Source organism: Sphaerodactylus townsendi, linkage group LG14, assembly GCF_021028975.2.
Source record: "Sphaerodactylus townsendi isolate TG3544 linkage group LG14, MPM_Stown_v2.3, whole genome shotgun sequence".
Lineage (NCBI taxonomy): Eukaryota > Metazoa > Chordata > Lepidosauria > Squamata > Sphaerodactylidae > Sphaerodactylus > Sphaerodactylus townsendi.
Genome location: NC_059438.1, coordinates 44,442,510 through 44,458,415, shown reverse-complemented (window position 1 = coordinate 44,458,415; position 15,906 = coordinate 44,442,510). Strand labels below are relative to the sequence as shown.

Below are 15,906 nucleotides of genomic sequence, written 5' to 3'. Positions count from 1 at the left end.
GTTTTTAACCTGAACTGTAAATAGGCCATTTTTTTCAGCCTCAAAAAGTATTTAAAAAAGAAAAGGAACGTAGGTAAGTGTGGGAAGGGGTGTGTGTGTGTGTGTGTGTGTGCTGTGGGGTGCGCGGGGAAAACGGGGAGGGGCTGGGGGCGATTTTCTGCCCCCCAGATGTGTGCCCAGTGCACGACGCACCCCCCCCCCCACTTCCTTGGCGCTCCGCCACTGATTATAAGCAAGTCCTTCTCTCTGGACCCACCAGAGAAGCACCCTTGGGGGAAACCCCTCTGCCAGAGATTTCAAATAGTAAGATGGTACACGAGCCCCAAAGAACCATGATGTCTCCATGTCCTGCTTCTGAGTAATTTTCTAATCCATGTCTTTAGACACTAACATTTCTGCTTTGGAAAATTCCTTTACCATCACATCAGTACCCAGGGAAAGCAGGAGATATCACATGTCTGTGTAGTGAAACTGATATTCTGTAAGAAGGGGGAAGCCTAGGAAGCTTGCCCACAGTTGGCGCCAGACCAGTTCTAGGATACTATGTCAGGTCATCAGCTATCTGACTGAAGCAATGTGGGTGGACGTGGCCTTCGTTTTGCCCTGTACAATGGGCCGGATCCTGTGGGCCCATTCTGTTGGTGGGGGGCCTGTCCAGCAGACAAAGAAACCCTCCTCTGACGCAAGAGTCAGTGTCAGAGGATTCTCCAGTTCCTCATCTGCCTGCCAGGTCCTGCATCCCTGACTTCCAGTTTTCCCCTCTTGACCCATCTGCTTTTGGCATCAGATGAGAAGAGGAGAATTATTTTATTGTATTGTCAAAGGCTTTCACAGCCGGAATCACTGGGGCGCTGTGTGGTTTCCGGGCTGCCTGGCCGGGTTCTAGCAGCATTCTCTCCTGACGTTTCGCCTGCATCTGTGGCTGGCATCTTCAGAGGATCCTCTGAAGATGCCAGCCACAGCCATAGGGGAAACTTCAGGAGAGAATGCTGCTAGAACACGACCATACAGCCCAGAAACCACACAGCGCCCCAATTATTTTATTATTTTTGTTATGAGATATTTATACCTCCCTTCTCTTGTTCAGGCTCAGGGTGGTTTCTAACTTCAATAAACCAATAAATATTAAAGCAATACTTAATAAATACACTATACATAATTAAAACTTACAATTAAACTTTTCTACAGGTAAACATCAATAAAATACAACACATCGGGGTGTTGCGGTTTTTTAATGGACAAAGCTTATTATTCTTCTGTTTAAACCCTGCAGTCCTTGACTTCCCTCTATTGAGTCTGATATTTAATTTCTCATTTGGCCATCTCATTTTGCAGTTTCTCTGTTGTATCCATTTACTTCAGTGTTCAGTTGCCCACGGCCGCGCGGTGCTGCGCAGCAGCCACCTCCGAGACCTCTAATCTGCTCTGCAGCTCTGATTCCAAATGCTTGTGTTTCTCATCTGCCTCAAAGAACTGAATATGCAGTCACTCATTTTCTTCTATCTTCGTTTGAAGGTCTTCATCAAAGACAGTTTTCTGTTCTTGGCTCAGCTGAGCTGAAACTCCTCCTCTTTTCTTATTTTTGTTATTCTTCTCCACTTTTCTTCTTCACTTTTCTTATTCTTTCGTTTCTCTTAATGCAAGTTCATCCTGAAGCAGTTCGAGGGTGCAACAGGAGACACAGGCTCACTCCACCCCCCAGGACTCTTATGGAGGCCCCCACCAAATGGGGAGGGCAGGCATGCAAGCTTCTCCTCCCATGATTGGATCAGTCCCCATGTTCAGCTCGCCAAAGAGCAAGGCCACCTCACTCCCACCAAAGCTTCCTAAGCCAACAACCAATCACATAATGCAGATCTGATGCTGTGCAGCCAAAGGTCCATCCTCCATTCCTGCAGATGGATGTCATCATTCCAATGCAGCGATCTTGTATGAAAGGTGAAACAGAAGGTGCAACAAAATGTTTAGGTATGCGATGAACCTGCCCCCCAGAGATCACACAAGGTCCTGCATCTGGCCAGGTCCATTTTCTCCAGGGTCAATGCCCCACGCCATACTTGACGCTCCAGTAATTCCTGGCAACCAGTGCATCATGAATTTCAAGTCCAACATCATGTGGCGAGCCAGCAACATGCTCTTTTCTGCAGGCAGGTCATTCTTTCCCCACTGGATGATCAAGGTGTGAGGTGGTCCGTCCCTTGCAACTGCTCCATCCAGTATCGGCAGCAAGGCCTCCCAACGCATTCCTCTCTGTCCCATCCAAAACATGGTCATGTGGCTGGCGAGGCCAAGGTCTCTCCCCCAACCAGAAGATGAGGTATACTGGGTAGCCCAATGGACAGTGCTGTGGTGGACAATCCAGATAGTCCTGCAATGGCCTGAAAAGACTGAAAGACGAGAAAATTAGTTCTCAAACCCTTGTATCCCTTGTATTCATATCCCTTGTATGCCAGGGAGTGCCAGTGCCCGATAGTGTGGATCTGCTCCTCGGGCAAACCCAAGTGTGCTGCGGAAGGAGTGGGGGCTGGCAGACCATACTAAAAGACGCAGCACCCATTTGGAGGTCCAGAGACACTGAAGGGATGGTTGTGAGTCAGCTCAGGATTCAGACTAAGAAAGAATGCAGGCTTATAAGAAGCAGCTGCGAACAGCAAGGATTGCAGCAGCAACTTTGTAAAACAGCCTGATAGTTTCTGCAGTGCCTTATCTCAGACTGAACATTTGGTTTCATGGACTTGGACCGGATTGATTGACCTGTCTTTGCTCAGCGTGTACAGACGTGCATTGAACTGCTCTTCCCCCAGGACTGGAAGTAAGCTCTCCACTCACTGCCTGTTTCCATTGACCAGTTGTATCATGAAACTCCTGTGTGCCCAGCCAACCGTAACAGTTTCCTCATCTGGGGAAGACTCACCAGACAACAAGCTGCTGGGGGATTGACAGCAAGAGCGGCAGCACGATCTCTTGCGCTTTTGGTGATGATTGCGAGCTCTGGCAGGACCCTTGAACCCAGAGCCTGCTGATGGGCAGGGAATCTCGACGCTGTCTGAAAGACTCTCCCCCATGCCCAGGCCAGTGTCCTGCCCCCCTTGCATCCTACACCCCTTGATTTTCACTCCGGGGGGGGGGGGGTCATGCCACGCTGGCCCATGCACTGTGAGAGCTGCGTGAGAGTCCTGGCAATGCACTCGAAGAAGACATTGTTAGCATTGCTTGTGGAGGAATCTGGTACTGTTAGGTTGGTGGTGGAGGGGCATGAAGAAGAAGTCTTTATTTATGGTCAATGACCAAATACGGAGGGGCATGAGGAATGTCCCCTATGGGGTGCAGAGGTGGCACTGGCTGTGAGCCCCCTGCCAGAAGGGGAATGGGGGTTGGAACCCTCCCCGTCTGCTCGTCACATTTCTGTTGGCATGCTGGGTAGGGGTTGGCCCAGGTATGTTGTCCATCTGCCCCACTGCTTGCCCTGTTGCCAGGGGGTGCAAAGCCTGCCCCCCAGTTTAGCTATGTTGCTGGGAGCCCCCATAACTGGACACCAAGTTCCTGGGGCCCAAGCATCTTGGAGCTGGCTGATGGTTGCCGACTGATCCCATCCCCCAAGTTCTCTGACTGGTGACTGCTCGTGTGGGCTCCACTGGGCCCCAGAGGCCCTGAAAAACTTGGCTGGTTCCCCTCCCCCCTGACCCGGGGAGGCCTTCTGCTTTCCGCTGGGGGCTTGCATTGTGGGGACCTGTACAGAGCGCCCCTTGGATACTGCGGGCTTGGTCTTGCTTCAAGCTGGGTGGACTCCCCCATCCTCACTAGATAGTAGAGGGGGCCCCAAAACTGCGTGCGGGTCAGTTGCACTTCCGCCACCCTTGGTGCCGCTGCTTGCCCCTGCTGTTAAGGCACCTTGTGCTGCCTGCAGCCTGGAGGGACACTCGCCTGGGTTTCCCCTGCCGCCCGTGCTGTTCCCTCCTGCCATTGGTACTCCTTCCCTCCACTGGGCCTTCTTTGCTCTTTTCCCTGGCATCTCTCCCCAAGCTCCAAAAAGAAAAAGGGGGAGATCCCTTTTACCGCTGGGCCTACTTGTTGTCCTCTGTCGTGTCCCGCTTGTGGTTGTACTACGGTCTGCCAGGCACAATCCACCAATTCCCAGTCGCTCACTGCTGCAAGGCTGCTGCTGCTGTCTTGCTCAGTTCAGGCCTCCTTCCATCGCTTAGAGGCACTAAGCTAAAAAAGCCATCTTCCTGCTGCTCCATGTTGCCTAATAAACAGCCACCGGGTGACACGAGGGAGAGAGAAGAGAAGCGTCGGCACTGCCACGGGATGGCCTAGCTTGCCCGTATAATGCTGTGGCCCCTCCTCTTCCAGGCACATCACTCACTCGCTTGGCTGGATACTGTCAGATCCTCAATGATGGAAACAACACCTTGTAAAGAACAGTCGTTTATTCAGCATCTTGGAATAAAAGAACTGACTTTTCCCTGCGCAAACCATCAGTAATATCTGTGAGGGTGTACCCCCCGCCCCCATGTGAACCAAAGCAGAAATATGCAGACAGTGAGATAAAGACAAGAGTTCATGAGAGTCGGCCTTGGCTAACAAATGAGCAGAAACACACTAAATAATAATCTACTGAAATCCCTTCCCCCAAGCCCAAAGCTGCAAGCGGCCCCAGCACCCCATAGGCATCCTGACAGATAGCAGCGCTGCCCCTGCCCCTCTCCCTGCCCCCCCTCCGGGCAGCAACGGCGGCCAAGGTAAATCTCAGCTGCTTTTTCCTGTTGCAGTTTTCTGGAGGACTGGTCCTTCATTTTCAGCTGCTCCTTCAGGAATGTTGAGTTTGCTTGTTCATCCACAGCTCCTCTTTTAGTACCTGATTTTGAGCTTGAAGCTTAGCATACTGCTACACCAGTTACTGGTGCTTCCCCTGTAGCTCAGCAGCTGTTGCCACAGTAGTCCACAATGGACAAAAGCCCTCTGTTTGGACAGCGGCTCAATCTACAACAGAATTATTGAGCTGAAAGGGGAACTTGTTCCTCCTGTAGCATCTGCCTGTACCCCTTTAGAGGTCTAGCTTTCTGTTAAGGTATTTTCCAATCTTTGTACTGTTGACTGGTTGCCCTGGAGATATCTGGAGATAGCTTCTTCCTTCTCCTCGAAACTAGCAACTGAAGTACATGTCAAATGGACATTTTGTTACTACATTGATCAGTCTAACCACACACATTGTGTTGAAGCCATAACTTGTGGACATATTGTCATTGATACCTCACAGGCTCTGAGTATATGACTTTTAGTCAAGAGTGGCATTTGTTTTCTAGTGGCATGTTGTACATGAAACAACTTCCTTCATTCTAGCTGTTTTCTTCAACAAAATTGGCTGCACAAAATCGTTTGGATTGTTAATTCTGGATTGAAAACCATGAAAAGAAAAACAATCAAATACATTGATCATGGATCAGTTTGTAAATATAATGTGTGGGGAGGATTATTGTGCTCAGGGAAGGTCATTCATTCAGTATTAAACTCTCATCCACATTAATCTGTTCAGCATCTATTATACAGAGATTGTTATCCCTTTGATCCTTTTCCCTCCTTTCCTTTCATCTTCAGTACTAGCACTATGAATGAAATGCTCATTCTCAGGGAAGGTCATTCATTCAAAGCATTTATAAATGGGATTTGTAGGCAAAAGGTGCCCCTACCCAACAGGTGATTGGCCCAGCCACCCTTTTGGGAAGTCTCACTTGCATCTGCTTCCAACTGTTCTCACTTTAAATAGCATAAGTGGGATATTGTTTCCAGTGTCCAGAGCCAACAGACGTGGGTTCTCTGTCTCTTAAACACCCCTTGTGATTTGAGTGAGAGTTTCAGCCTATGGGGTTTCACCTACATTTGGCAGTCTTCCATCTTTCAGTATGATTTCACCACAAAGGATATGACTAAAAGGACAAATAAAATCCTGCTGACCTTGAAATGTCATACTGGTACAGTTGGTGAAAATGGGATGTTTGAATGTGCGTACTCCTGTGTTACTTTCCTTGCCTGACTCAACCCACTCCCCCCTGCCCTGAATCACATAATCTTTTTAAAAATTACATCCCACCTTTCCAGATGTTGTGCCTTACATATTAGTTAGTGTATTTAAAGCACTACATTTATTTATTTTATTTTAAATATTTAGATCCTGTCTTTCTCCCGCACCAACACTACTCTAAAATGGCCTGTAATTTATCAGTGTCCAGCAGACCTAAACCCAAAAAACAATAGAACTTTAGCATGAAAAAGCCTTTAGAAACAAAAGCCCATTATGCATGGAATGCTTATCTTGGGGCTATTCGCTGCACAGTTGCAGTGGGGTCTCCTTGCATTTCTCTGTTTACCCACTAGGAGGCAGTCATTGCCTGTTGTGCAGCCTGGCAGCTGAACTCTCCTGGTTCTCTGCTTTTCCATGTTGTCTTAACTCCACCCATCAACCCACTGTTAAAGGCACAGATCTCATCAAACCTAGTAGTCTCAAGATTGCTGACTTTGTTAAATTACTTTAAATTACTATTATATTGATATTGCTGTTATTACACTTATGATCCTCTGAAGATGCCAGCCACAGATGCAGGTGAAACATCAGGAGAGAATGCTGCTAGAACACAGCCATACAGCCCGGAAACCACACAGCACCCTATTACAGTTATATTGATATTGATATTGATTGATATTGATATTGTAGCCCTTTCCAAGAGTAATCCCCCCTCCAACTGAAAGAGGCAAAGCAGTTCCCTAGAACACATGCTGCTGACGAAGGGGACCATGTCCTAGAACTGATATTCTCTTCCCCACCCTCCACACACACATACACACACACTTCCTACCGCTGCTATGGGAGGAGAGAGAGAGAGGCGTGTTATTTTAATATTCTTGTATTAGATAGATTATTTTGATCAATCCAATATGGTGCAAATGGTTGAAATTGAAATAACATTTTTAAAAGCCCTCCCAATCATCAGGGAAGGCAGAAGCAGAGTGGGGGAGGCAGGGTGAAGCAGAGAAGCCTGAAGCAGAGAATAATGCAGGGCCATTGGTTTCATCTTCCCTGCGAAGCAAGGGAAAAGGTTATTCTTTGCCTTCTCTTACAGACAGCGGAGATTATGGGATCTGATGCACTGTGAGTATTGGGGGGGAGGGGGGGATGGCGTCTGTAACAGAACCTCTACTCCAAAAAGAATCTTTCTTCAGCGCAAGGCAGAACACCAGTATATAATAAGCCCACGAAAAATATGGAGACCCTTTAAAAAGTTGATAGAATAGTAACACTCCAGATCAACCTAGAGAAGCTATTCTTTCATTTTTCTCCATGAAATTCCCCTATGTCAACTGTGTTCCTTAAGTTCTCACCTTCTGGTCATCCCCCTGCTGAAAGTTTTACATTTTAAGTTTGATATCACAGCTGCCAGTAATTATTAGTTGATTTCACAACTGCCAGTTCTCCTCCTCCTCCTCCTCCTCCTTCTTCCTTTTCTTCTTTCCTCCTCCTCCTCCTCCTCCTCCTCCTCCTCCTCCTCCTCCTCCTCCTTCTTGGTTGATTTTACGGGTGCCAGATCTTTAGCTGGTTGTTGGCCTTTCATTACAATTTGAGCCTCACCCAGAGGCCTAGTAAGTTGTAATGTATCGACATAGTATTCGTGCGGATCCCAGCAGGGCTGCGTTCTGAATCTGGCAGATGTTGATTTTGTCGATTTGAAGATGTTTCAAGTGCTGCCCTAGTGTTTTCGGGATGATGTCTAGGGTGCCGATTACCACTGGGACGATCTCAGGGGCACAATTCCAAAGCAGCTGGACACTTTCGTTTTGTAAAAACTCTCCACCTCCTTAGGCGTCAATTCTGGTGGAACGTGATGCGCAAAGATATAGATGCCTATGTTAGGGGTTGTTCTACGTGTGCTATGGCTAAAGGGAATCCTGGTAAACCACAAGGTCTTCTACAACCGATTCCAACCTCCAGTGGTCCTTGGAAAATTATTGCTGTGAATTTTATCACTGATCTGCCTGCCAGCCATGGATTTGTTCTCCAAACGGGCATGTTTCATTCCCTGTTCTTTCTGAGTGCCCCCAAACTGACCAAGATGTTCAACAACAGCAACAACCTTTATTAGGCATTTAAAATAGGCTCTAGAGTGTTACCAGACATTTATGAAGTACAAATCAGGAGTACATTCAAAACGCCGACAGAAAGACTGTATATAGCAGTATACATTACTTAGAAAGTTCTGTCACTTGAAAAAGAAATGTTGCTACTTTTTCCAAGAGCATGACATCTGTATTGTTTAACAGAAGCTCCACAACAGAACTGTCAGAGTCTCTTTCAGATTTGTCAAGGGCCAGCCTGGAAGAGAAATTCCTAATGCCCACATATCTCGCACAGTCAAGAATAATGTGAGCAAATCTCCACTTGGTTTTTACAGTGTGGACAAACCAAATCCTGGAGAGGAATGAATAAGTAACGACCCTTTGTAATGGCCGATGGGAAAGTATTGGATCTGGCCCTTGTGATAATCCATCTCTGTTGGGGTTCAGTTAATAATTCAAGATATTTGGCTATGTGCCCCTGTTCGGTATTATTCCAACAGAGAGGGGGTGAGCATGATTTATTTGCTTGCCCCAACAGGATATAGTATTCCTGTTCTAGAAGTCAGCTTTTTAAGGTTCGGAAAATCTCTCTGGGTGACAGCATACAGAGATCTTCAAGTAATAAACCTATTGAGTAAATTTTTGATTTGAGAAGTTGATACCATTCGGAGGCAAATAGGTCTGGGCGCGCAGTATATGTTAAACTGCACACATCAGAGTATTCAGCCATGCTCTTGTTTGAAGTAGGTTCTGACCAGTTTCTAAGCATAGTACAGCATATGGTACAGAGTGCGGTAATCCGAGTATTTTATAGAGGAAGCCAGATTGTATTCTTTCAACGGAATTGTTCCATGCAGTTATCCATAAAGGAACTCCATAGAGAAGTTGCTGAACTACCTTGGAGTTGAAAACCTTTAGGGCTGCTGGGACATATCCCCTTCCCCTGGTGTGAAAAAACTTTACCACCGCTGAAGCAGTGTGATAACTTCCTTCTATAGCAATATCTCTGTGTCTGGCCCATGTGGCTTTATGATGGACAGTTAGGCCTAGATATTGAAAGGACTTGGAGTGTTCGACCTTAACCCCATTAATAAGCCATCTAGAAGGCTTAGCTACATTGGAAAAAAATGACAATTTTTGATTTTTCTGGGTTTAAGGACAGGAAGTTAGATGTACAGTACTCCATAGTTTTTCTAAGGAGCCCTTTAAGACCCACTTGAGACCTAGAGATCAGTATCATGTCATCAGCATAAAGTAGGAGTGGTATGGGTTTGTTTGAAACAACTGGGCTGTGTGCATTAACATCTGACAACACATGTACCAAATCATTAATGAATAAGTTAAACAAGACTGGGGCCAATACACAGCCTTGCTTAACACCTGTCACGACGGGAATCTTTGGGGTTAGGTCTCCAGAGTTTGTACATTTTATCTGGCAGGTTGTGTTTGAATAGAGAGATTTGATAAGTAATAATAATCTAACATCGATCCCCATCTCTGTTAACTTAAGCCACAGCAACTCTCTTACAACTGAATCAAAGGCACTTTTCAAGTCCACCCCAAGATGTTCATTCAGCATATCTATCGCTTACACTCTGGCCCAGACAAAATAATTTCAGATAGGGGCAGTCAGTTTGTCTCAAAGTTCTGGAGGGCATTCCTAAGGCTCCTGGGGGTGGAGCGAGCCTTATCTTAGGCAAATGTGTTGACTTGGATTAAAGAGTGGTTAGACCTAGATAACGTTAAACTCCTAACAATAGAAGGATATGATCTACTTATAGATGGCATGAAAGATTATGGCCAGGAGAAGATAATAAAAAATATAAGACCTTTAATAATCATTATATTAGGAAAACATTAATTAAGACATGGGACAATTATAAAGGTTCACTATACAGGAGAACCCCATTGTGGATATCGAGGTTAGAAGCCCTAAAAACAAAAGGAACTATTTGTACAGATAAATGGCCAACATATATGGACATTTTCAGATTTGGGGAATATACAGTTATGCTAAAAAAGTTATGCTAAAAAAAGAAAATACAGTTATGCTAAAATACCGAAAATACAGTTATGCTAAAAATACAGTTATGCTAAAATACAGTTATGCTAAATACAGTATTTAGTTATGCTAAATACAGTTGGGGAAAATACAGTTATGCTAAAAAAATAGGGACAAATTAGATATTTACGGAAAGGGAATATATCATTTTAACCAACTAATATAATATAACTAATATAAATGGACTATTTCAATAAGAATAAAAAGAGAAAAAACAAAGAGAAAAAACAAACAGGCTTTGAGAAAAAACAAACAAGATTTGATGACCTCCTACAAAAAGGCAACAAAAAATTAATTAGTAGAATATACCAATATATCCTGTTAGAAGTAGAAGATGAATTAATAAGAACTAGCATGATTGAATGGTCTAGAAATATAAATAGAAATATAGATCTTGATGAATGGGAAATGATATGGAAACGAGCATATAATTCTATTACCAACATGGAAGTTAGAGAAAATTGTTATAAGATGATCCATATAACACCCCAATTGACTGCAAAAATGAGTCTCCAATCTTCCCAAAAATGTTGAAAATGTAAAAAGAAAAAAGGAACTTTCTACCATTTATGGCGGAAATGTAAAAAGATGAAACATTTTTGGATAAAGATACATGATCATGTACAGCAGATACTAGGGCTCAAGATAGATCTAACTCCTGAATTTTATTTATTAGGATCATGATAAAGCACTATTACTACATATAACATTAATATCATAGATGATAACAACTGCCAGGTTAATTATAGCCAAAAAACGGAAAAGCGTAGAAATCCCAACAGCTGAATAGCTAGAAAAGATATATGTATTTATGAACCTAGATTTACTGTTTCTATCATTTCAGACAGAAGCATCAAAGAAGAATGAAGATGCATGGATCCCTTTGAGAAATTACTTTCTTTCAGTATATAGTATAGCAAGATAGTTAACAATTTAAAAGGTTATATTATGGTATATGTAATAAATTTTAGTATATGTAGATATATAGTAACAATATCTTAGACACCTAGGATATAGTCATACCAATAGGAGTTCTTCGGTATGTAAAACCAATGTTAATTATAAATCAGGTGGAAAGTGAAGTTTAAATGTGAATCTGTACGATGCTCCAAATAGGGAGCTGTTTTAATTTTATATGTAATTTCTTTTGTGTAAAATTGAAAATTACTAAGTGGGACAAAAGATCCCCTACCTGTTATTAAAATTTAATAAACAATATTTTTTTAAAAAGAATACTTTCTGCCATATGAAGGAAGGGACAAGAAAATCTTGCATGAATGAGCTTTCCTTTTTATAAATGCTGGCCAGAGTCTGTTACATACATAATTTTTGCTTATATGTAAAAATGAAATTGCCTTGCTGAGTCCTGAGGATCTGCTTTGGGGATAGAAAAGCACCCTCTCCTAGGCTGACCTACTGGTAGTAACGTTTTCTGATGTTGGGTTTGTTTGTTTTTTGCAGACCATGCTCACTGCAATATCAATGAGTGCAATAGCAACCAATGGTGTAGTTCCAGGTAATTACAAGTTTTGCTTTTCTCTTGAAATGTTCAATGTACTTTGTATGTCATCGGCCCATTCTGCACAGCACAAAATGTCTTGCAGACATTTAAGCAAGGAAAAAAAGTGTTTCAAGAACGAATGGTTCTTTTGTCTGCTCTCCCCCCCCCCCCCCATCTCACTTTGAGTTTGTGAACACCTGGTGCACGCTATTTCCTGCTGCTTTGGGCTTCTCCATGCTGCCCGCCTTTTGCAGAAGGTTCCCACAGATGTTTGCTGTGCTTGCAGCTCATCCACCTACCATATTCATCTTCATAGCTTTGAAGCCACCTCGTTCAAAACAAAACAAAAAAACAAGAAAAAGGAAAAATGTCACATGTGTGGAATTGGCAGTGATGTCAGGATGGGCCCCCTGGCAGGGCTCATCCCCCCTCCCACTTCCGGGCTCATCCCCCATCCCCCTTCCAGCCTTCCAGGAAATGAAAGCTAAATTGCAGCCACAGCTCTCCAAGGTGTGGCCAGGCCCCTGCCTTTTGTAATGTTAACTCTGTATTTGAATGTTGGTATTCTTCCCGATGTTATCTTACTGTAAATGCGGCTCTTGGGCCCGGCAAGGGGCGGGCCAAGGGCAGCAGGGATTTAAGGTTTGGTTCTTTCTGTATTCCTCAGAAATGGTCTATCTCTCGCATGCTTCAGTCCTCAATAAAGTTTTTTAAAGAAAACTACAGCTGGCTTTATTTTGGGACTGGGGTCTCACAAACGGAAACTAATTTTATCCATGTATTTGACACATGGAAACGGCAGCCAGATGAGTTGCAAACAGATCAAAAATCCGGAGGAACCTTCTGCAAATGGTGGGTGGCATGAAGAAGCCTGAAGTGCAGAAAATGGCAGGCATGAGCTGCACAGACTAAAAATAAGAACTGCAAGAAGTTGGGCAGAAAAAATAAAACGTTTCCTGCTCTCTGAACAGCATTCATGAAACATTTTCAAAGCAACTTCAAGAAAAAGTTGCTAGTTTAGCATTTTCAGAAAAGTCCATTTTAAGCAAAAATAAAATGTCTTCCAGATGTTTTTTGGGGGAAATTGTGGAATTCTACTCCAAAAATCTTTTTTCAGCGACCTGAAGATGTTGTATTTGTGTTGTGTGGAATGGGCCATCATCAGATACATGCAAAATGTTAGCACGACTGTGGAAGGTGAAGGAGGAAGCCTGATGCCCCTCGGCCCTCTGTGCCCACCACCTTTCTCAGCAGTACAAGAGACCCCAAAACAAGGAAGCATCCTCCTTCCCTTGGTGTGACTTAGTCTGGGCTATCTCTTTCTGTGTTACCAAAGCTAGCTGATTGTGGCAGAACACCTAGACCCATGGATTTCATTCAGTGGTACATGTGTGACCCGTGGGATGCAGGTGTCATCTAGATGGGACATAGTTTTTTCCCAACAGTTACTGTCTCACATTCTGACATGTTAGCAGTAATATTGGAATGCCTGTGAAGATCCTTGTCAGCAAAAGTGGACTTTTTATTTCTATCGTTATGGGACTTGGGTTCTTTGGCAAAGTGATTGGCAAGACATAAGATACAAAAGTGAGCCCTTTGGGGGTAGAGCAGTTAAGAAATCGAATTAATAATAATAATAATAATGATAGTGATAGTGATAGTGATAATGATAATGATAAAGAATGAGAGCCAATGGACTAAACCATGGCAAGGGATGGGGGTGTCTCTCCTGCAATGCTACTTTTACCATAAAAATTGATTACCTGCATGTGTGAAAGCTCTTCTGTTCTTTTCATGGTGGCAATATTGTAGCCCATAGAATCTGGCTGCCCCGTGAGGTGACCAATAAAAAGGCCTTCTACTTCCAGCTGTTGTCTACGTTATGAGAATCAGTGAGAGCTTGCCTTCCAGAGGAGCCTGTCTCAGTATCAGTCCAGCGAGTTCAAGCAGTGGAAGCCACGGACTCCTTTTGTGTGTGTGTGTGCCTGTTATTGCTGTGTAGAATGCATAATAAAACATGGGGCATATATTTTACTAGCAGGGCACCCATGCTTCGCTATGCATACTTCATCACAGGCTCTGAATTTCGGGGTGACATTCAGCATACTTCTTTACAGCCTGTTTGTAAACTGCAGCATGCAGCATATTTCCTCACAGCCTGTCTGTGGACTGATGGGTTTCACATATTTTGCAGCAGCTTCCTGTAGTTGTCCTTTTATAATGCAATGTGTTATTGCTCTCTTTCACCTGGTGGGCTCCAAAAGACGTAATGTGGAAGCAGCCATTGTATTTTTAGGATGCAGACAAGAAGTGTTCTGCCATTGGATGCTGATGAGTGAGAAGGCTGTGAAGAGGTTCAGGGTAGGGTTGAAGGACAGGGAGCTGGACTGTACCACCACTGCAGCACATTCCTGGGGACTCATCCCGCCACTTCAGAGCCCAACACCAAGCACAGGGTGATCGGAGGCCGAGAGCAGTAAACTTGTCTCCACAGTAATCAATCTGATGTCCATATGCAAAACCCGACAAATGTTTAGCAGTCCAAGGTGATAGTGTGGTTTGTAATGTATGTTGTTAGTATTTGGCTGTAGCGGTGTTAACGTGAGGGTGGGTGGAGGAGTACTTTTTCACAGCCTGTCTGTTAACGTTGGGGTGACATTCAGCATACCTCTTTGCAGCCTGTTCGTGAACTTTGGAGTGACATGCAGCATATTTCCTCACAGCCTGTCTGTGGACTGATGGGTTTGTTTTCGCATGTTTTGCAGCAGCTTCCTGTAGTTGTCTTTTTATAATGTAGTGTATAAAGCGCTTTCTGTGTTTAATTCCTCTTCTCCCTGTAGCGGTTTCAGCAGAAGGGATCGGTTCACATGCATTGTGGAGGGCAGTGTCAGAGTGCATTTGGCGCACCTTCGTGAAGGACATGAAGCTGGTAGTGTTTAACTGTCACCCTTGGAATGTTCGTGCAGCATGTCTGTGGTCTGAGCAGTTGGTTTGCCCTTAGAATGTTCGCGCACAGATGGCCAAGATGAGCAGTTAAAACAGTAAATGTGTAATCACTCGAGTAAAACTAAATTTTTTGAAAAATCCTTTCTTTGGAGCACCTGGAGTACGTAAGGAACAGGTGTGCCAAATTTCATGTGTGTGGCTTCAGTGGTTTTTGAGTTCTTTTGATGAGTGAGTGAGTGGTATTTCGCGTTCATATAGATTCAAGATAAACTTCATATTTTTGTAATATGAATATAATTAAAGGAGTTACAATCTTTGGAGTGCATTTTAATTTCAGAAAGTAAACGTTTGGTCTTTAACAGAATGTATCATGACCTTCATCATATATATAGTGTGTAATTTTTGCAGTTTGTAGTATTGTTAAAATAGGCCCTGTAAAATACTTAGCATTAGGTGCTATTTTTCTGTGCTTTGACCCATGAATTGCTTATGAATTTGTCTCAACAGGAAGTATTAGCAATAGACGACTGTTCAATTAGATAAAGTCAGTGGTTCTTCACTGCGCATATATCTGTGAGCAAAACTGCTGCTTAAGAACCCCATGGTCATGGCCAGTCCTCCGCCCTCGCCTGAGAGCAAGAGGAGGAAAGCGAAAGCAGCCCCCTGTACCCCACTCACGATCTCTCCACCAGTAGCGAAGGGACGTTCCTTGGCTTTGAGAGTGGCAGCAACAGCGGCCCAGATGAGGAGGAAGAGCCGGCTGTCAGCAAAGCAGCATCAGATAGTCTAGATCCACCAATACAAGAGTGGAGAGCAGCGCAAGTGCAGCAATTCAACCCAGTGCCGGGACAGCGTACTTGGCTCTTCAGCGATCCGGTGTGCTCTCAGTGCCCCCCTCCAGTGCCCCAAGCGAGCAATCCCTCCAGCCCACCTTCCCCCTTGGAGCAACGCCACCAGAGACTGCGCTTGGAGCTAGCTGAACACCAAAGGTCGGCTAGATCATCTGCAACCCGTCTGTAAGTAGCCCGCAGGATCAGCTCCATGAGGCAAGACTTTCTAGGGCAGGGGTAGGGAACCTGCGGCTCTCCAGATGTTCAGGAACTACAATTCCCATCAGCCCCAATTGGCCATGCTGGTAGGGGCTGATGGGAATTGTAGTTCCTGAACATCTGGAGAGCTGCAGGTTCCCTACCCCTGTTCTAGGGCAACCCCTGCCCCCAAGGCAAATATGAGGGAGAGCACAGCCTGCAAACGCTCTGTAGAAGGCAACACGTCATCTTGACCTGCC

General features: G+C 44.5%; 1 protein-coding gene across 6 annotated transcripts in view; it reads left to right on the top strand.

Moving 5' to 3' along the window:
- SLC12A7 (solute carrier family 12 member 7) overlaps nucleotides 1-15,906 on the top strand; it is a 148,006-nt gene that overhangs the window by 65,787 nt on the left and 66,313 nt on the right. For all 6 annotated transcript variants that reach the window (XM_048515219.1, XM_048515216.1, XM_048515215.1 and 3 more), the window contains exon 5: nucleotides 11,633-11,687. In XM_048515219.1, coding sequence (XP_048371176.1) covers nucleotides 11,633-11,687 — 55 coding nt within the window. The remainder of the gene's footprint in view (nucleotides 1-11,632; nucleotides 11,688-15,906) is intronic.